Source organism: Hyla sarda, chromosome 4 (assembly GCF_029499605.1).
Source record: "Hyla sarda isolate aHylSar1 chromosome 4, aHylSar1.hap1, whole genome shotgun sequence".
NCBI classification, from domain to species: Eukaryota; Metazoa; Chordata; class Amphibia; order Anura; family Hylidae; genus Hyla; species Hyla sarda.
The window spans coordinates 378,084,762-378,107,501 of record NC_079192.1 but is presented as its reverse complement, the minus strand read 5'-3'; the positions used below and the strand labels follow the sequence as shown (position 1 = coordinate 378,107,501).

Below are 22,740 nucleotides of genomic sequence, written 5' to 3'. Positions count from 1 at the left end.
TTTCACTGAATTTCCGCTCAAGGTTTTTTTTTATTTTTTTTACTGTAACAATACCAAACTAAAGGCAATGCCACACACAACTTCTAAACAGGTATGATGCTGTTTTTGGAACAAGAAAGAAATAAGCAAAACATATTTCAAATATGATATTTTGATCAGAACTATAAAACATGTTCAACAGCGTAACACTGCATGCTACTCGAAATTCATGATCTTACCGTCAGTATATTATACTCCCCAGATGGAAATGGAGCAGCAGAAGAGATGACACCAGTGTTGGGGTCTATAGTAAATTTGTCTTCATTTTGTTCCAGAATACTGTATGTCACTTGGCCATTGATTCCTTGGTCTCGGTCCATAGCTATCAGTCTGTAGATGGGAGAAGGTTCAGAAGAGGCAACACGTTCTGGAAGTTGTACAGTGAACAGTTTCTGGGAGAATGTTGGAGTATTGTCATTTACGTCTAAGACTTTTATGACCACGCGAGAGACGGACTGAAGAGGAGGCGCCCCATTATCTGACACTGTGACCTGTGGGAAAAGCAACATATAGATTATCATTCCGGCTAAAGATAAAAATATACTTGTTGATACAAACTAACAAAATCCCCATTTGTTTTTCAAGTGCAAAATCAGGTACATTATTACGGCTTTTAAAAGATGACGTGATTATATTTGGTTTCCCATGTATATGGAGACATATATGATTTTACTGACCCCCACATACAATGTTATATCGACCAACTGGTGACTTACCTCAAGAATGTGTTCTTCACGATTTTCTCTGTCTAGCTGTTTCTCAGTTGTAGAAATCAAACCTGAACAGACAGACATAATATTCCATGTTAAAATTTTAAGAAAGCATTTTTAATGGACACAGACCAATATACTACTGTGAATAAATCAGAACAGGGTAAGAGTCTCTAGCTGTTTTATAACTACAACATCCATGAGTTTACTGAAACTAGTTCAAGACCACTGTGCCAAGATTGCAATTAACGTCTTGGCTCCTTAGCAACAGACTACAAGCTGCCAGTTTGTAGTCTGTTGCCACAGAGACATTAAGTACACTGAAAAGAATTTGAATAAGCTCTGCACAGACAAATGTTCCCAACCTTTGAATCTACAGCTGTTGAAAAACCACAACTCCAATCATGCTCTTTGGCTTTTAGGATTTGATGGGACCTGCAGTTTTACAGTCTTAGGTTGGGTCCACATGCAATATTTCGGTCTGTATTTTAGTCAGTATTTTGGTCAATGTTTTTAGCCCAAACCACAAGTGGGACTGACACAGAGTTATAATGGACGAATTTGCAGCTTATTCCTTTTTTTGAACCCATTTCTGTTTTTTTTTGCCTAAAAATACTGACCAAAATAAAGACACCTTGCCTTGCTCTTTCCCTATAATCTAGCAAGCTTATGCTTGCTAGCAAGCATAAACTGTGATAAATTTGGCTAATGTGGGTGGCCATGCCCCCTTCATGTGAAGCCACATCCCTCCACACAAGCTCCATCCACTAGGCAAGGGCAGCGAAGATGATCAAAAAGTCCCATTATTATGTGTATAAGGGCCTTCCTTGAACAAATATGTGACTTTTTGAACATTTTCACCACTATATTACAATAAAATCCCCCCTAAGTGTGAACCCAGCCTTACTGTTGGGAGAATCACAATCAATGAGTCTACAACCCCAAATTTTCAAAAACAGGGTTAACCCGGCGTTAAATGCTCCTAGATTGGACACTATCGCTCATCTTCATAATGAAAGTCTATGTAGGCCGTTCTACCTTTACAGGTACATTACAGAGAAAGGACACAGTTGTGTGGGAGGGGAGCATTGTGCCTACAGCAATAGGGAATAGCTGTTCTGCATTGTTAGCGCGCAATTCGTGTTGCGACAGGCAGAAAGAGGATCAGCTGGGTATTGTAATTTGTTAAGAAGAACCTTTCACCAGAGGTTGTTGGGCTGTTTATCTGTGGGAAAGAAAGCCAGGAATTTTAGGGCTTAACCTACTTCAGACAGGAGAGATGATCAATGCCAACTTGAAAAAAGTTCCCCATGGTATAGTGTTTACTATTACAAATAAAGAGTCTGGAGGTGCTGGGTGCAGACAAGCAAAAAATAGTTTTGCCTAACCCCAAATATTCTCCTTCACAATAGAGTCATCAAAAATGTTGGCATCGATTCAGTGTAGGTTGCACACTTTATATATTGTACGATTTACTTAGTGCAGCTGGGTATGCTAAGCATGCAACCTCTTGTCTTCTTCTGCATTCTTAAAGAGGCACTGTCATTGTTAAAAACTTTTCATATATTGCAGGACTCATTATAATATGACATTTCACAATATACACCTGTTAATTTTTTTTTTACAAATTTCACCTGAAATTCAAGCTCAAAATAGCCGCCACCAGGGGTCACCTGTCTTTTAGCCAGACAGACTAGTCTAGATTTTACAGCATACTGGATACCGGCCGTAAAGCCGTATAGGAGATTTCTAATGTGTATGCAAAACTACAGATAAAGGATGTGTGGACATGCTGGGAGCTGTAGTTTTACAACAGCCGGAGGCAACACTGCTCTAACAGTTATTTTCAAACACTACAGCTTCAGTTGTTACTAAACTACAACTCCCAGCATGCTGAAATAGTCAAAGCTTTCTCAGACTCCTGAATGACAAAGAAGTTGATCAGACATTCAGGAGTCTGTGAAAGATGAATGACACACATAGTGACCGCTATGCTGATTAGCATCCAGCTTTACTAGGAGAAGATAAAACAGATAGAACATGTATTCATAAAAATGCTGTACTTTTATCTAAAAAATAATTATAAATTTTATAAAGATCTATTCTTATATTTATACATTTTATCCTGTGATGAATTCACCATAATGTCTTCTGATTACTGCAGGCAAGCTTCAAGCATCTTCCTCTGTGTAACATGTTCAGCATGAAACCAGAGAGGAAAGGGTTACAGAGAAGAGAGTACTGATTGGCTGACTGCCCAGGCTTGCTCCTGTGAGGGAGACCGACTGACACGCCCCCTCCAGCCTGCACAATGAAGTAACTCACCAGCAGATTAATGCTTATATCTCTGGATATATAGGTCAGAGAAACGTAAAATTATATGCACATGATCAGGATTGGGTCCTGAGTTACATATCACTTTTTTTTATTTTATTTGCACTATGACAGGTATGCTTTAAATAGGTTTGCATTGGCTTTGGTTAAAGTAAACAACATCTGCTAGGTTCAGTATATATTCTATTGCTAGCGTGGCCCATATCACTATATATAGCATCTGCTCCCGAAGTTCGATGGTACTGGAGCCAAGAGCTAAACCATCAGGGCCACTGCAAACTGTGGAGCCCCTTAGTGTCTCCAATATCCAATCCGCTTTTGAAGAGCTCATGACATCACTGTGTGTATTATTTCTGTACTGTGACATCACTGTATAATTTATGTACTGTGACATCACTGTGTATTTTATTCCTGTACTGTGGCATCACTGTATAATTCCTGTACTGTGACATCACTGTATCTTATTCCTGTACTGTGACATCACTGTGTGCATCTTTCCTGCACTATGACATCACTGTGTGTATTATGAATGTAGTGTGACATGTGTGTGTGTTATTCCTATACTGTATCATCACTGTGTTTAGTATCCCTGTACTGTGACATCATTGTGTATATTATCCCTATACTATCATATGACTGTGTGTAATATTCCTGTACTGTGCCATGAATGTGTGTATTATTCCAGTACTGTGATATGACTGTGTGCATTATTCCTGTACTGTGCCATGAATGTGTGTATTATTCCAGTACTGTGATATGACTGTGTGCATTATTCTTGTACTGTGCAATGATTGTGTGTATTAATCCAGTACTGTGATATGACTGTGTGCATTATTCCTGTACTGTGCCATGATTGTGTGTATTAATCCAGTACTGTGATATGACTGTGTGTATTATTCCTGTACTGTGCCATGATTATGTCTGTGTATTATTTAAGTCCTGTAATATGACTGTGGGTATTATTCCAGAACTATGACATGACTGTGTGCATTATGCCTGTACTGTGACCAGGGCCGTTTGAAGGAATTTGGGGGCCCCAAGCAAAATAGACATGGAGGCCCCCCTCCCCACAGGGGGCATTATATGTGAGGGGCACATGACAGGGGTTATTATAAGTGAGGGGCACATGTCAGGGGGGCATTATAAGTCAGGGGCACATGTCAGGAGGGCATTATATGGGCACATGACAGGGGAGGGCCCTGTCATGTGCCCTTCACATATAATTCCCCCCTGTCCTGTGCCCCCCACATATAATACCCCCTGTCCTGTGACACCCCCCATCCCGTACTGGGACATCACAGTGCTTTAACATACACAATGCATGGACAAGTGTATGTGGTTATGCTGCAATGTCATGTACAACCAATGGACACAGTTGGCCCTGTTTCTAGAAAAAAAAAAAATTCTGTATTTTCCTCAACAGAGTCTCTATAAAGTCTTGACTGGCCAAAGGTGAAGGATGTAAGATACCTTCTGTACAACAGGTGTTTATTTATGGGCTTTAATGTCACTTTAAACTATGATGTAACCAGTCGCTTGAGCTTGTGGCTGTCAAGGAGTTTTTTAAATTACGCAACTATATGACAACATTATCTCCAATTAAAAGAAAGACCTTGAAATGGAAGCTTAGCAAGTCATGGGTTTAATCCCACATTGGATTTTCATTGTCAATATAGAAAGTTCACTTGTAACTGCGATGACAATGTCACCTAATAAATAAAATGCTACTATTTACTGCTATTCCTGCCAAGCCAACTGATCTAAACAAGAAAGGGTTAAAGTTCAGATTTGAAGATAATTGGGCAATGAAAAAACACTTGAGGGAATCGGCAAAATACATTTTTGGGATATTACATACTCACTAGCTGCTATCTCCTGCAGCAATGCACAAAGATATTGTCATTGAATAGCTATGAGTGCAAGCAAGTGTATGGCTCATGCATATGACTATATAATGGCTCCTGGTATGGTAGTAAGGTTATTTTCTATGGGTTTTTGTATACCCCTGAGACGTATAGAACATGTACATGTCCACATTTAAATAGGTGCAATTTTTTTCAACAAACTTTACCTAAATCAATAGTACAAGGGAATAAAGGAAACGTTCTCATGCTATCTTATCAGAGAAAAATGCCTCTTATACCTCTTATTGGGCTCCGTTCCTAACCCCCACCCCCCAAACTCCCTCCCCCCTTCTGAAACTCGTCTCCCTCCTAAACTCATCATTCACTCATACATCAAGTCCTTTCTAAAAGTAAGTTTGACTCGCAGATGGGGAATTAGGTTACTTGCTGCCAACAGAAGTATATGGCGAGGGGAGAGGGAGACGAGGAAAGGAATGGCTGAAGAGAGCCAAGAGACTAAAGAGAAAGTACATATCTCTAAGAACTTTAGTGCTCTTCTGACTCATCCGTACTGCGGCTTCCCCGTGGTGAGTGAGCTAGAGTATTATGTGCACACGTTAAGAATTAATATTAGATCTTTTCCAGGGCTGGATTCACTGCTTAGACTTCTCAGTACTGCCCTATAATGTCCTTCATGCTGCTTCAGTGGGTTTGCTATAGAGATACAGGGAAGCGGGATCCCTTCTTTTGTGTGTGTGCAGTGTATGGGAACCAGAGGATAAGCTTCACCCACTATCTCACTGTAAATTAAAGATGGAGCCTGCATAGGGAAAGTTATATAATGACCAGAAACATAGTTACTCCTCCTGTGCACACATGACTGCTTATCTGATTATTTGTATGACAAACCATCTGTGAGGTCTAATATTTGTGAATCATCCTATAAATGAAAAGAAAAAATAAATAAATAGAAATAGACCCTAGTAGCAAGGGACAGACTCCAAAGTGAGCTCCAAAAGGGATTGTCTTCTACTGGCTCTCATTAATGCTTGAGGGCTGGGGACATATGGATGATCCTTTGGTATTCTGGTGAGCCAATGTGACCTTGGAGGGGTACAAAGCTCAATGTACAAACTCCTTGTATGGTTCTTAGTACACGGCGCAGCCTGTGTAGAGTTCTAAAAGCTCTAACCCTTGTACCAAACAAGACCAAACCTGCCAGGTGACTCGGCATCTCGTACAAATCCTCCAGGCTTTTGTCTCCTCGGCTCCTATTATAACTGCCGCCTCCCTCCATTATGCACAAGTCCAGAAGTGAACACAGCAGCATTTGTCATTTTCATTCAGAGTAGGTTTCTTTTCCCCTAAAATTGAGGTTATATGTTGTAATGCCAGGGAGGCGAACAATAGAGTATAGAAAATCCAGGTTCATCCCTTATAATAGTCCCTGTGTCTTGTGAGCGGATGGAGAGAGCATGGTATTTGCTGATGGATCAGTTATGATTATGACAGAATAGGTACAATTAGCAGTGCCCACTTCCCTGACACTATCATCATTGCGTCATATCTTTAGCTGTAAACTATCATTATCAGATTTTAGCTTCTTTTTGACTAATTACAGAAGAGATTCTCTACGCTGAGGACAAATATGTACCAACAAGTCACTTGCAAATTTTACATCCTACAAAGCAATAATATTTGGGAGGCAAAGAATGGCTAGATTACATAAATATTAATTATTATTAAATTAATAATATTAAATTAAATATAACAATTGACATGAAATGTTATAGAGTAGGAGTAGCTGAACAGATTGATATATAATTTAGTGGAAAAAGTTTCAGAATGACTTATTTATTTATGTAAGTAAATCTCTGCTTATTCTGGGCTAAGTAGTCATGTGGGTGGTCCTATTCCGTGATTGACAGCTATCTGTGTATAAAGGTAAAAGCATACAAGCTGGTGGCTGCATGCAGCTAGCAGCTTATTTGTATTTACCCTAAGTATCCGTATAGAGAGTACTGACACTGATAGGACCTCCCATTACACAACTTAGCCCAGGATAAGCAGAGATTTACATAAATAAACATATCCTGTCGCTGACAGCCAGGGACCCACTTACATAAGTGGCCATGAAATGACGAGTCAGCTTTGTACAGTTTGATCAAAACATATACTAACTGCCCAATGTTAGTTGTTAAATTGGGCTAAGAAGCAATGTATCAATGTATGACATGTGGATTCGTGGTCAGTGCCAATGGTTTGGCAGGGCCACTACTGCCACATCTAACCTCATGGCTCTGGGCCATGCCTCCCAACAAGCAAAGTGCCCCAGCAATAATGGCAGCCAAGCAGCCCCACACTTGAATAATTAAAATGTATACTATCTACCTGATGTTAGTTTTTGTAATTGTGATGAGATATACAACAGGTGGATGTGCGATCATACTGTGTTTAGTGCTTCCATTACAGATATCTATCAGCATCCTGCCCTAGAATGGGATGTCAATGCATGGCACTACCAAAAAAATACTATTTTGAGGGGAAATTAAAAAGAAAACCACAATTTTGCAGATTTAGGAAGGTTTTGTTTTCACCCCGTACAATTTACGGTAAAAATGACATGTGTTCTTTATTCTTTGGGTCAATTTGATTAAAATGATACCCATGAATATACTTTTCTATTACTGATGCACTTAAAAAAATCGATAACATTTTAACCAAATTAGTACGTTTAAAATCCCCCTATTTTGAAGACCTATAACTTATTCATTTTTCCGTATGAGCGGCGGTATGAGGGCTCATTTTTTTGCACCTTGATCTGTACTTTTTTATTAATACCATATTTGCTTATATAAAACTTTTTATACATTTTTTACCAATTTTTTTGGGAATAAAATGTTGTAAAAAAGCAGAAATTTTGTCTTTTTTTTTTTTTTTTCTTTACGTTCACGACGGACAATTTACGTTTTTATTGGGGGAGGGGTTTTTCAAATTTTTTAATTTTTTTAAAAACTTTTATAGGGGACTATTTATAGCAATCATTCAATTGCTAGTACTGGTCAGTGCTGTTCATAGGACATAGCACTGATCAGTGTTATCGGCTATCTTCTGCTCTGGTCTGCTCGATCGCAGACCAGAGCAGAAGACCCGTGGAAGGCAGCGGAGGCAGGTGAGGGGACCTCCGTCTGCCATCCCGGATGATCGCCGCGGCAGCACTGCGAGCGATCCGATCATCCATTTTAGTGACCGCAATGCTGCAGAATACGGCATCTGAGGGGTTAATGGCGGACATCTGCACGATCGATGATGTCGGCCATTACCAGCGGGTCCCTGGCTGCTATCAGCAGCCAGGACCTGCTGCGCATGATCCGGGCATCACTCCGATGCTCTCGGTTATGTATAGGACATAAATGTACGTCCTGGTGCGTTATGTACCACCTCACCAGGATGTACATTTACGTCCTGCGTCGTTAAAGTGGTACTCCGGTGGAAAACTTTTTATTTATTTAAATCAACTGGTCCAGAAAGTTAAACAGATTTGTAAATTACTTTTATTATAAAATCTTAATCCTTACAGTACTTATTAGCTGCTGAATACTACAGAGGAAATTCTTTTCGATTTGAAACACAGAACTCTCTGGTGACATCATGACCACAGTGCTCTCTGCTGACATCTCTGTCCATTTTAGGAACTGTCCAGAGCAGCATATGTTTGCTATGGGAATTTTCTCCTACTCTGGACAGTTCTTAAAATGGACAGAGGTGTCAACAGAGAGCACTGTGGTCATGATGTCAGCAGAGAGCTCTGTGTTTCAAAAAGAAAATAATTTCCTCTGTAGTATTCAGCAGCTAATAAGTACTGGAAGATTTTTTAATAGAAGTAATTTACAAATCTGTTTAACTTTCTGGCCCCAGTTGATTAAAAAAAAAAAAAAAAAAAAGTTTCCCACCGGAGTACCCCTTTAAGTAGAGTTGGGCTTTAAAGCTGAAAGTAATGTAATAACATAGAGCTCTCATCTTAGAAATGCAGTAAGTATCCATCCAAATTCAGGTGAGCTTCATGTAACACTGTAAAGAATGTCTCACACATTGTGCCACGTTACCCTACAAATAGGGCTGATTACTGGGGGTCCCAGTAGGGGAACACTTTATGAACAGCTTATTGTCATAGGACCCTTCTAACAAATAGGGATTGTTCAAAGCAGAAGACCATGTTTTGATCTGAATTCAATAGGCCTTTCTATTAAATTATGGAGGAAGACGTATTTGAGTCTACTCAACCAACCCATCAGCGGTAACACAGTTTCTGGTGAGAAATGGAAATATTGTGGGCATTATCACTTCTGCATGCTTGTCACCTCCATTATCTAGATTCCTACAGCAACTGAAACTCAGTTATCACTAGCTAAACACCTGAGTCTCCTTTAAGAGCGAAGGTGCCCTCTACACTCACAGCTGCCGGGCCTGCAACCCTTGTAGTTATTCTCATGGAGAGAGGCACAAACAGAAGCTTAGCATAAAGTGTATTACCATTATTGTATGTAATGGCATATTGACCTGACGCTCAGAAGGAAGAGTCAGAATTGGTGGTTTAAGGGGTACGCCGCCCCTAGACATCTTATCCCCTATCCAAAGGATAGGGGATAAGATGTCAGATGGCCGGGGTCCCGCTGCTGGGGACCCCGGGGATCGCTGCTGCAGCACCCCGCTATCATTACTGCGCAGAGCGAGCTCTGCGCGTAATGACGGGCAATACAGGGGCCGGGGCATCGTTACGTCACGGCTCCGCCCCTCGTGACGTCACGGCCCGCCCCGTCAATACAAGTCTATGGGAGGGGGCATGGTGGTCGTCACACCCCCTGCCATAGACTTGCATTAAGGGGACGGGCCATGATGTCATGAGGGGCGGAGCCATGATGTCACGCTGCTCCGGCCCCTGTATCGCCCGTCATTACGCACAGAGCGAACTCGCTCTGTGCAGTAATGATGGCAGGGTGCCGCAGCGGGGATCCTCGGGGTCCCCAGCAGCGGGACCGCGAGGATCTAACATCTTATCCCCTATCCTATGGATAGGGGATAAGATGCAAGGGGCGGAGTACCCCTTTAACCCCTTAAGGACTCAGGCCATTTTGGCCTTAAGGACTCAGACAATTTAATTTTTACGTTTTCATTTTTTCCTCCTCGCCTTCTAAAAATCATAACTCTTTTATATTTTCATCCACAGACTAGTATGAGGGCTTGTTTTTGGCGTGACCAGTTGTCCTTTGTAATGACATAACTCATTATATCATAAAATGTATGGCGCAACCAAAAAACACTATTTTTGTGGGGAAATTAAAACGAAAAACGCAATTTTGCTAATTTTGGAAGGTTTCGTTTTCACGCCGTACAATTTTTGGTAAAAATGACATGTGTTCTTTATTCTGAGGGTCAATACGATTAAAATGATACCCATTATAACATACTTTTCTATTATTGTTGCGCTTAAAAAAATCACAAACTTTTTAACCAAATTAGTACGTTTATAATTATTTTGATGACCTCTAACTTTCTTATTTTTCCATATAAGCGGCGGTATGGGGGCTCATTTTTTGCGCCATGATCTGTACTTTTTTTTGATACCACATTTGCGTTCTGAATGATCGGATCCCCGCAGCAGCGCTGTGGACGATCCGATCATTCATTCAAATCGCGCACTGCCGCAGATGCCGGGATCTGTATTGATCCCGGCACCTGAGGGGTTAATGGCGGACGCCCGCGAGATCGCGGACGTCGGCCATTGCCGGCGGGTCCCTGGCTGCGATCAGCAGCCGGGATCATCCGCGCATGACACGGGCATCGCTCCGATGCCCGCGGTTATGCACAGGACGTAAATGTACGTCCTGGTGCGTTAAGTACCACCGCACCAGGATATACATTTACGTCCTGCGTCCTTAAGGGGTTAAAGGGGTACTCTGCCCCTAGACATCTTATCCCCTATCTCGGCTGCGGCATCCCAGGAACGAACTTTGCTTTGTGCTGGATGACGGGCAATTCAGCATCGGAGGTTCGTGATGTCACGGCCACGTAGACTTGCATTGAGGGGGCGTGGACATGACGTCATGAGCGGGATGTGGCCGTGACATCACGAGGCTCCGACACTGCACCCAACACTCTAAATGAACGCCGGGCGCAGCAGGGAGATTGTGGGGGTCCCCAGTGGCGGGACCCCCGTGATCAGACATCTTATCCACTATCCATTAGTGATGACCAGCATTGCCAATATTCGAATTCACAATATTTCGCGAATACATAGATAAATATTTGTCCTATATTCGTGAATTTCACGCAATCGTTATATTCGCATATGCGAATATTCACATATTCGCGTATGTGAATATTCACATATCCACGTATTCGAGGAAGAGAACAGTGAGGGGGTGGGCATCTTTACTATTGGTTGCTAGGGATGTTGTTGATAACCTCTGGCAACAATATTTGCATCATTCTAATTGGCCCACAAGTTAAAAGAAGGAATATGCGACTATCCACATATGCGAATATGCACATATGCAGAAAAAAGTGAATATTCCTAATTTCGAATATATAGCAAATATATTCTCGAATTCTCGAATTTGCGATATTAGCGATAAAAATTCGAAATGTGAATATTCGCACCCAACACTACTATCCATTGGATAGGGGATAAGATGTCTAGGGGCGGAGTACCCCTTTAAGGATTCTGCAATGAAAAAAAAAACAGAGGAACCTAAATCTTTTCATAGTTGGGATCGGCAGGAGACAAAGCAGTTATACCTTCCTATTGCATATGATGGAAATAACACTTTTCAGTTAAGTGATCCTTCATATCTGCTGATAACATGATCAGGTAGAACACCCATACCATTTTTATAATCTTTTGAACTCCATCCATATCCATTTTTTTTGCATCGGGTGGAGTTGTCTTCCAGAGTAGATTAGATATGATCAACCGATATATCACAGAATACATCTACCTTAATCTGTTTATTAGTATTCAAAAGAAATATTTCACATGCCAGGTGTGCATAAACTGAGATGCCCCTTTAAGCAGCCAAGATTGTATCAGGAGCTGGACTCTCTACTACTTTCTCGGCTTCTTTTCCTAGTCTTGTACTAGACAGTGCATGGTACATGCCATATATCTAGGCCGTTAACCATGACAAGGGGGCATCCTCTACATCTAGAGGAAAGAAGGTTTCACCATCATCACAGACATAGATTCTTTACTGTAAGAGCAGTGAGACTATGGAACTCTCTGTCGCATGATGTTGTGATGTCTGACTCAATAAACTCAATGACTAAAGTTCAAGAGGGGCCTGGATGTTTTTAAAGAAAGTAATAACATTACAGGTTATGGATACTAGATTTATATGGATAGAATGTTGATCCAGGTATTTATTCTGATTGCCATATTGGGATCGGAAAGGAATTTTTCCTCTGTCATGGGGCAATTGGCATCAGCCTCATGTTTTTTTTTTTTTTTTTGCTTTCCTCTGGATCAACAAAGTACGGTTAGGTTGAACTTGATGGACTCTTGTCTTTTTTTTGACCTTACAAACTATGTTACTATTTTACTATATGGAGAATATGAATATGTCAAGCTGGTGCAGGTAAAGGCTGAGTATATATGTCAACTTATAATGTAACCCAAGACTCTTCATGCCATGTGTGTATGAATTTAGTTGCTTGGCTTTTCACATTTTTACATCATGTCTTGGTTGACATTTCCCTAGAAAGTTATGTTTTGTTGCTAAGCAGTCACATTTCATGTAGGAGGAAAAGTATGCCCAAGACAACGCTTCCCTAGCTAAACCTAAAAAATAAAACGTGCATAACCAGATTATATAAACTAAGTTATGTGCAACTCAATACCCATGGTGTAACAACTTAACCCAACTATGTTCCAGCATCTTCCTTCTGTGTAGGCTGCTACTGTATTATTATATCTGGTTTTGCCTATGCCTTTTATTACATATGACCAAGACTCCAGCTGACTAAAGACACTGGCTGAAGGACGAATGTTCTTTTTAGGTCTAGGAATGTTCTAAGAACATTCTGAGAACATTCTTTCCTGGAAGAATGTTTGTGGATGAAAGATCTTTTCTGAATGAAGGAGCGTTTCGTCAACTATCGGTGGAAAATTTCAAAAACAGCCAAATTCTTTTCAGATGATGACAACCAGTCTAAAACAATCCTTCATTGTTAAATTTCACCCAATAAACTATTGTTTTGGTTGAAGTCGTCAGTTTATCACCTTTAATGAATATGCATACTTTCTTACTAGTAATCACCTGGTCCAACACCTGCCCCAACCCAGTTTCTGTAACTGCTATCCAAAGAAGTAACATGTATGGAAGTCTTGGGGCGAGCTTGAAGACCAAATTTATTACTATGTAGTTCCATTTAAAGGGGTACTCCGCTGCTAGACATCTTATCCCCTATCCTTTGGATGTCTGATCGTGGGGGTCCCGCTGCTGGCGCACCCAGCGATCTCCCACAGCACCCTGCAAACTAATGCCGGGTTCCTGCAGCAGTGGTTGTGATGTCACGACCTCTTAACGTCACACCACACCCCCTCCATTCATGTCTATGGTAAACATGAATGCCATAGTCATGAATGGAGAGGGTGTTGCATGACGTCTCAAGGGGGGTGGTTGAGGCTTCACAGCCTTCAGCTCTGAGCGTTCTGAACAAAATGTTCAGAACGCTGGAGCACCGGAGTACCCCTTTAAGAACTTCTGACAGAAAGCTTGTTGACTGTTTCCAATAACAACCAGCAGCTTTGTGAATGCATGCCCATTTAATGGAAACTTAATGCTCATGGGCAATTATGCAAAATCAGTACCAGGGCCACCAATTATCCATTTGTAGCCATAGTGTTCTCCAATGAGAATAAAGGAGCCCTTTGGTATACTGAGCACTACGGCCTAAATGCGAATGTAACCTACACACCCCTATAGCAATGCCCCTGTAGAAATATGTGTTATATAACCTGAATATCATATAATGTTTACTTTGCAGCAAACACCTGTTCTCACAAGCCTTGCCATAATGCTTCTTAGAAAGAGCTAGCTGTATTGTGGGAACGTCAAGGCCTCAAATGCATTTTTAAAGACACCTTTTGTTATACATTAATGCACTCATGAAAAAAAAATGGGCTGCAAGTGATCAGACTGTAATTTACAATGAAAGTGTAAGCATGTAAGACAAACAATTTCAGAAACATCACCCTTCTAATCTGTTTCATAGTACACAGCGGATCAGAGTGGGGATAAGTGTGCGGTTTTGGGAGTGGTTATATGGAGGAGTAAGATTAGCAAGGAGAAGTCAAGGGTGCAGGACAGGTTTCAAACGTGATGAGTCCGATATTATCAGACTGAATACATTATTATCTTGATTTTTAATTATTTTTCATCTTTTAAAATGATTTCAAAACTTTTTTACACCATGGAGAATGGTAAATAAAAAAATGTATAGTCATATATATGTGGACTGAAAATATTGTAAAGGTACTGGGAGTCATATAATAAAACTATTAACAATGAGCAAATCGAATCTGATGAATCCGAATTCATTACAAATTTTAAAAATGTTATTGCAGAGAGAGAGAGAGAGAGAGAGAGACAGACAGACAGACAGACAGCAGTGTGTGTTGCACAGAAAAGAATTTTTACAGCAGCGATTCACCTCAAGCCAAAATCCAGCCTAGAAGCACTGATAGGAAAGGGAGTGAGATTGAGAGAGAAAGTGCAATTTTGGGTGTAGTACACAGAGACTGTGTGCTGCAGCACTGGTGTGTACAACAACCGAAAAGCTAATAGTAGCCAGCCAGTTACGGTGAGCAGAGCAATAAAAGCATATTGTCCTCTATTACTGTAAGTGTAACCTGTGCGTATTTGTGATAAATTAGAAAAAGGGGACAACCGTGTACGGCGCCTTGTGTATTACCCCAGTGGAAACAAAGGTAGGTATGAGATTGCAGTTGGGGCAAAATAGAGCCCCCTTCAGATGGCCGCTCACCTTGATATAAAAGAATAAAGGCGTATCACCCAACACCCGGGAAGGGGGGTTACAGGATGGGAGGTCAGCTGCTGTGCCGCAGGTCGTTGGACTCTGAAAGGGTCCTGGTAGAGATGCGAAGATAGGAGAAAAAGACCTTTCAACCGACGCTGCTGATTCACCACATCAGAGACAGGAGTAGGGGTTCAGGAACCACTTAGAATCCACTTTTATTAAGCTTATGCGTTTCGAGGGTAGCCCCCTCTTCTTCAGATCAGAAGTAGAGGGGGCTCCCCTCGAAACGCGTAATCTTAGTAAATCCTCTCTGTCATCCTCTCATAAGGGCATACCACATCTGTACATCTAAGTGGTGTACCATTTTGTTCCTGTTAAAGTCATAAGGGCCTAGATACTGTGAAAGGCCAGGCAAAAGTACACACCTGCAGGTGTTGTAGACAAATACTGTTTTAAGCATACTGGAGCGTATTTTCATCCTCTCATAAGTGCATACCACATACGTACATCTAAGTGGTGAACTATTTTGTTCCGGTTACAGTCTTAAGGGCCTAGATACTGGGAAAGGCCAGGCAAAAGTACACACCTGCTAGTGTTGTAGACAAATACTGTTTTAAGCATACTGGAGCTCATTGTCCTCCCCTCATAAGTGCATACCACATATGTTCATCTAAGTTGTGTACCATTTTTTTCCTGTTAAAGTCTTAAGGGTCTAGTTTCTGTGAAAGGCCAGCCAAAAGCACACACCTGCTGGTGTTGTAGACAAATACTGTTTTAAGCGTAGTGAAGCTATGTGATAGCCTGGGGGAGTAGGGTATATGGGGTTTAGCTGTGCGGGGACTAAAGGGTGTCTGGTTAACCCTTTCTATTCATGACACCAGGGTGAGGGCTCTTCTGTAATGCTTGTCCTATCGCCACCCTTCCCATGAGCGATAGGGAGGTATAGAATAATTGAATGTCCACAACCGGAGAGTTTGCTGAAAACAGTTGGAACTTTTACTAAAGATTTTATGCAAGCTTCATAACAGGAAAAGTCTCTGTACATGCAAATTCCCTTAGGGATTGACAAAGGTTGGGACCTTAAGCAATTTTGAGTCCTTAGACTGATATGCGCTGTTCCACTGGATTTAGGGGAGTTAGTTGCAGTCCAGTAGTCACGCTAGCTTTAGCGGGGATTAGTTTAGAACTCACGGTTTAGTTTTGAGGCCGGCAGGTTTTCAGGCCCAGCTTGTCTTTGAAAGTTGCACAGATCCGTCCTGCTAGTTCGGCATCCACGAGAGCAGCAACCCAAGAGAGCGATAATTGGCTACAGCTCCCTTATATGGGCAGGGGCTGAACTAGAGCTAATTGTTCCAATACTGCTGTCAATCACTTTTACACAGAATTATGGGTAGCATGTGACCCAAGGACCTCCAAAGGTCTTCTAACAAACCAAAGAGGAATTAACATAGTCACATGACCGAAGGTCCTGCGACGCTACCAAGGTAAGAACTATACATTATATTAAATATACATTATTATTATATATGTACATATAAACATTATGATATTAGAATAGAAGAGAGGTGACTAGGGGCTGTGCCACCTGAGGGACCCTACCTGAGTGTAGTAACTCTGACTTTGAGGACCACCATACAAGGTACGGTATGCAATACGGTACCTGGACACCACAGAGCGTATTGTACTCCCCTCATATAGTAAGTTTGTCAGGCAGAGAAGTGCCAGGATGTGCTGAGGCCTAAATGCATCAGGCAGAGGTCGCAGCAGACTATGGGCGAGTGGCAGCAGGAGGTGCAATGAGAGGCCTGAGATCCCATATCAGCTCTCGGTCGTGTCTCGACCAGCAACCCATCTGCTGTCATCAATTGGTTAACATGGTCATCCACTTCATCACAAGTGACATCTAACACCCCCAGTCAACAGTCGGTGGGTTCCTCAGACACAAACTTCAGTTGGCATGGCCCGGGAGCAGTCCCTGTCCTCCCTTTGCCTCTGTCCTATGCTGTTCCCTCCCCCACAGAAGTATCTTATGCTGTGGGTTCAGCTCCACTATTTAGTGAGGACGATCTACTAGAGGACAGTCTGCAGCTACTGCCAAGCAAAGAAGTGGAGGAGACATCTTATTTATTTTATTTTATTTATTTATATAGCGCCTACAGATTCCGCAGCGCTTACAATTATGGGGTACAAACAAAGACAAGTATCAGACATAAAATTACACAATAACTATTCAAACAAGAGGTGACTGCCGCTTCCTCCGCTAGCGGGCAAGTAGTGATGAGAAGAAAGGAGTGGGAGATGGTGTTGTGAGCGTTCAGGCTCCTGAAGCAGACACTGTTGAGGAACCTGAGGAGGACATCAGTGACATGCAGATACAACTTGATGATGATGAAGCCAATCGCACTTGGGAGCCGGGTGCAGAAGGGTCTTCATCATCATCATCATCATCATCAAGAGAAGAGGGTTGCAGGCTGTCAGTTGAGCAGTTGAGCCAGCAAGGTAGTAGCATGGTTGGCAGTCAGTATGGTTGCAGAAGTGGAAAGTCTGGAGCCAAACGTGCCTGGGGTAGACCACCTGCTTCATGGCAGCCTACCATCCTGGGAGGTAGTGGAACAGAGGTTTCTGAAGTCGGCGGCAGTAGCAGTCAATCAATGCGGACTATTGGTGGGAAAATCAGCTACTCGGTGGTGTGGCAGTTTTTCATCAAGCATCCGGAGGATGTTAACCTGGCCACATGCAAGATGTGTCGGCAAAAGGTGAAGCGCGGCCAGGGTCCCAATGTTGGCACCACGGCCCTGGGTCAACATATGCAGTGTCACCATAAAGCGGCCTGGGAGAACCGTGGCTCTGATGTGGTGATCCAGTCTGCTGCATCACCCAGTGGCACGTCGCTCCCTGTTTCAGCCAGCTAAAGCTCTACCACCTCAGCCGAAGGGAGCTGTGTGTCATACCCACCTTCTGTCGCTCCAGATGCTCCTGCTCCTCCTACCTCGAGTCAGTCCTTCCGCCAACAATCAATCGGCAAAGCCAAGTCGAAGAGACAACAGTATACGCCCACTCATCCAATGCCCCAGAAGCTGAATGTGCTACTGTCCAAGTTGCTGCACCTTTCAGAGAATTGATGGCTTGTGCCGAGCCGAGGAGTACCAAGCAGTAATTTCTTTGCGAAGAAGGCAGTACCAGCCCTGCACAATTTTGTAGAACAGAAGGTGGGCCAGTCCTTGAGCCTGTCCGTGTGTACCAAAGTTCATGGCAGTGCCGACGTGTGGAGCTTTAACTACGGTCAGGGATAATACATGTCCTTTACGGTCTACTGGGTGAATGTGGTTCCTGCACAGCCACAACAGCAACTTGGACAGGTCCCGCAGCTTCCGCCTCCACGCTCACAGGCCATTGATCCTGTGACAGTGTGCAACTCCGCCTCCTCATCCTCCACCGTGTCCTTAGCCTCCACTGCACTTATGAGTCTCAGTGCCCCTCCAGCATACCATGTGTGCAGGGCACGGCAGTGTCACGCTGTTCTTCACATGGTTTGCCTTGGCGAACGGAGTCACACAGGGGAGGAACTGCTAAAAGTAATTCATCAAGAAATTGAATCATGGCTTACTCCACAAAAACTGGAAATGGGAACCATGGTGACCGACAACGGGCTGTCTGTGCTGCGACAAGGAAGCCTGAGACCTGTGCACTGCATGTCACACGTGTTCAATCTTGTTGTCAAGCAGTTCCTGAAGTATTCCCCCCATCTGCAAGACATCTAACAATGGGAAGGAAACTTTGCATGCACTTCAGCCACTCGTACACCGCAAAGCGCACCCTCGTTGAGCTGCAGCATCAGAACGGTATCTGCCAACATAGTCTGATTTGCGACGTTTCCACGTGTTGGAATTCAACCCTCCATATGTTGGACCGACTATACGAACAGAGAAAAGCCATCACCGATTTCTTGATGATCCAAGCGGATAGGGGTACTCCCCTGTGTAACTTCAATGTCAACCAGTGGCAGCTCATACGTGACACCTGCCGTTTGCTCAGGCCCTTTGAGGAATCCACATTATTAGTCACTCGCCAGGATTACGGGATGAACAACATCATTCCACTGTATCATCTACAACATGTGTTGGAAACAATGGCTGGTCAGGGCACTGGAGATGTGGAGCCTACATCTAACGGTCACATGAGCCCTGTGTGCGCTGAACTGGAGGAGGAGGGGCACAGTGGAGCACAGTTTAGGTTTTGCGAGTGCAGTACCAGCTCCATCAGCAGCAGCCTGAGTCTACAGTCGCTGATGAGTAGCTTTCTTCACCCGCATAGTGAAGTAACTCATCAGCAGCAGGTAAACCTGGAGCAGGACCTGAACCAGCAGGTGGTGGCATACCTTGACATGACCAGGCCAACACACCTTGCAGATCCACTGGACTTCTGGGCAGCCAAACTTGATTTGTGGCCGCAACTAGCAGAGTTTGCCCTGGAAAAGCTGTCCTGCCCGGCCAGAAGTGTGCCATCAGATTGTGTGTTTAGTGCGGCGGGGGCCATAGTAACCCCAAGGAGAACTTGTCTGTCTACGAAAAATGTGGAGAGACTGACCATTGTGAAGATGAATCAAGCATGGATAAACCAGGATTTCCACCCACCAATGCCTGATGCATGAGTAGATTGACCATGGTGCCACACCAACACTTCACAAATATGGATAGTGCTAAACATGTTTAAGGTGCTGCTCCCCAGTTACAGACATTCCTTGCCATCAGACCACAAGTAAGTATTGAGGATATTCATTACTTAAAACGTAACTTTTAATAATATCCTTAGGATAAAATATATGTACCCCAATTTTTTTTAGATCAAACAAAAGGAAAGGTGTGCAAAAAACACTGTGTGCTGCCTACCTACCTATTGATGTGATGCAAAGACCTCTAAAAGGTGGAAGGAAACAATGTATGGTCCATTGTAACCGGTGGAGGTAAAAACTTCCCCTGTAAGGCCCTACTCTCGCATTAATAATTCCCTTCTTGGCAAGTGTTACTCGCTCTAAAGAGGACGGTCCCACACAGGAACCTCTCCATATCTCCCCCTACAAACACTGCCATTTCCCAGGGTTTTGAGGTGGAAATAGAGAGAGTTTCCTGTGTGGAGCCTCCCTTTTTCAAGTGAGTAACACTTGCCAAGAAGGGAATAAATAGGGCGAGAGTATTGCCTTACAGGGGAAGTTTTTATCCCCACCGATTACAATGGACCATACATTGTTCCCTTCCACCTTTTAGAAGTCTTTGCATCACATCAATACTTGGTGGTGTAGGTGGCACATGGTGTTTTTTTTGCACACCTTTCCTTTTGTTTGATAAAAAAAAAAAAAATTTGGGGTCCATATATTTTATCCTAAGCATATTATTAAAAGTTAAGTATTGCGTCATGCATATCCTCAATACTTACTTGTGCACACTAACACTTTTACAAAAGAGACCGTTTTCTACTACCTTTTAATTTCTGCAAACCTTGCATAGCACACAAAAAAAGATGTACTTTTCAAATTTTCAAAATTTCAAGTTAAATTGTTAGGCTTCTAACTAATTTAAAACGTTAATTAAAAAAAAAAATGACGTCAAAATAAAGTAGACATCTGAAAGTATAAGTTTCATAAACTATTTGGTCAGTAAATATAAATATATGCAACCTATTAGTGTTAAAATAGCAAAAAATCGTAATTTTTTGTAAAAATTTCATGATTTTTTGCATTGTAAAAACAACTACAAATGATATCGGCTTACTTTTACTATGTACATGAAGGACAACTTGTGACAAAAAAACAATGTCAGAATTATCGTGATTGGCAAAACGTTACCAGAGTTATTCTCTAATAAAGACAGACATCCCCGATTTGAAAAAACAGGCCTGGTCTTTCAGGGGCGTACAGGTTTATTTGCATTGGTCCTTAAGGGTTTAAGCAATTTTTCTTTTTTTTGCTTTGGTAGTGGCTTCTTCTGCTCCATGTCTGAGCTGAAGTAAATTTAGTAGGTTTTTTCATGCAATGCGACTTTTTTGTGACTTTCACACTTGATAAATCTCTGACCACTGCAAGTCAAAAATCACTTTTTGCTTTGGTAAGCAAGATTTTTATTTTTTGCTTAGGACACTGAACATGCAAAAAGTCGCAGAAAAAAAAGAGCTAAGTCACATGTGCGACTTTTTTGTGTAAGCAAAAAAAACCTACTAAATGCTTTGATAAATGTCCCCCTATGTGTTCTCCTCATGCTGCTTGCTAACTCAAGACTGTGTCATTAAGCCACTATATGGTCCCCTCATGCTGCCGCCACCTCCACACTGTGTCATTCAGCACTATATGGTCTCCTCATACTGCCGCCACCTCCATGATATATCTTTCAGGCACTATATGGTCTCCTCATGCTGCCGCCAACTGCACGCTGTGTCATTCAGCCACTATATGGTCTCCTCATTCTGCCGCCAACTCCAGGCTGTGTCATTCAGCCACTATATGGTCTCCTCATACTGATGCCATCTCCAGACTCTGTCATTGTTCCGCTCTGCGACAGTGATTCTAATAGCGACGCCTCTGATCTGCATGTCATACTGAATAACAGTATTATTTCACTAACCCAGCCCACACCCTATGCTCATTACAGCAAGGCAAAGTGTTCTACACCCCTATTGAGGCTCTCTGTAGGCCAGAAATAGCTGTTTTTAATAGCGATTCGCTGCAAATAAATTCAGACCAAAACAATTTTTTGGGGAAAAATGTTTAAAAAATTTGCTCATTTCTAAATACTATTATAGTTATGAGTTGTACAGAAAGACAGACAGATACATAACTTCTGCCAAACACTTGCTCGACCAAAAGCTATCTGCGTCTTATGTCTGGGTTTTTTAAGTTACTGAAAATAGTTATTAGTTGGGGATCAATTCTCTATGTTTGTGATCTTGGTATTATCTATTAGTTACAAAGTTCTTTAAAGGGGTACACCACTGGAAAACATATATATTTCTTTTAACTCAACTGGTGCCAGAAAGTTAAACAGATTTGTAAATTACTTCTATTTAAACATCTTAATCCTTCCAGTACTTATCAGCTGCTGTATACTACAGAGGAAGTTCTTTTCTTTTTGAGATTTCCTTTCTGTCTGACCACAGTGCTCTCTGCTGACATCTCTGTCCATTTTAGGAACTGTCCAGAGTAGGAGCAAATCCCCATAGCAAACCTCTCCTGCTCTGGACAGTTCCTGACATGGACAGAGGTGTCAGCAGAGAGCACTGTGGTCAGACAGAAAGGAAATTCAAAAAGAGTAGTATACAGAAGCTGATAAGTACTGGAAGGATTAAGATTTTTTAATAGAAGTTATTTACAAATCTGTTTAACTTTATGGCACCATGTCATTTAAAAGCAATTGTTCTCCAGTGGAGAACCCCTTTAAAGGAGAACTCCAGTGATTTTTTTTTTTAAAATCATTATGCCCGGGCTGGCGGAATAAAAATAGTAAACATTAACTTACCTTTCGCTACTTTTCAGGTGCCGCTGATATTGATGTCCCGTCCTCCGGTCCACTTCAGGCTTTTGGTGCGTGACATGCCATAATATGCTCAGCTAATCGCCAGCCGCAGCTATCTTCACCTTTGCTGGTAATATGCTGAGCAGAAGTTTCATGTAATGGGCCCGGCCTTCTTCCTGGTCCCCAGGCCCATTACATGACATTGCCTCTCATCCTATCCTTGGCTGAGGCAGGACATTGCTGCAGTTGCGATTAGTTGAGCTGCAGTGTGAC

The 22,740-nt window shown here is 42.3% G+C and overlaps 1 protein-coding gene across 1 annotated transcript in view; it reads right to left on the bottom strand.

Annotated features, from left to right (window-relative positions):
- FAT2 (FAT atypical cadherin 2) overlaps positions 1 to 22,740 on the bottom strand; it is a 105,110-nt gene that overhangs the window by 36,267 nt on the left and 46,103 nt on the right. The window contains exons 4-5 of the mRNA XM_056516852.1: positions 756 to 817; positions 219 to 530 (exon numbers count right to left, since the gene is read on the bottom strand). Coding sequence (XP_056372827.1) covers positions 219 to 530; positions 756 to 817 — 374 coding nt within the window. The remainder of the gene's footprint in view (positions 1 to 218; positions 531 to 755; positions 818 to 22,740) is intronic.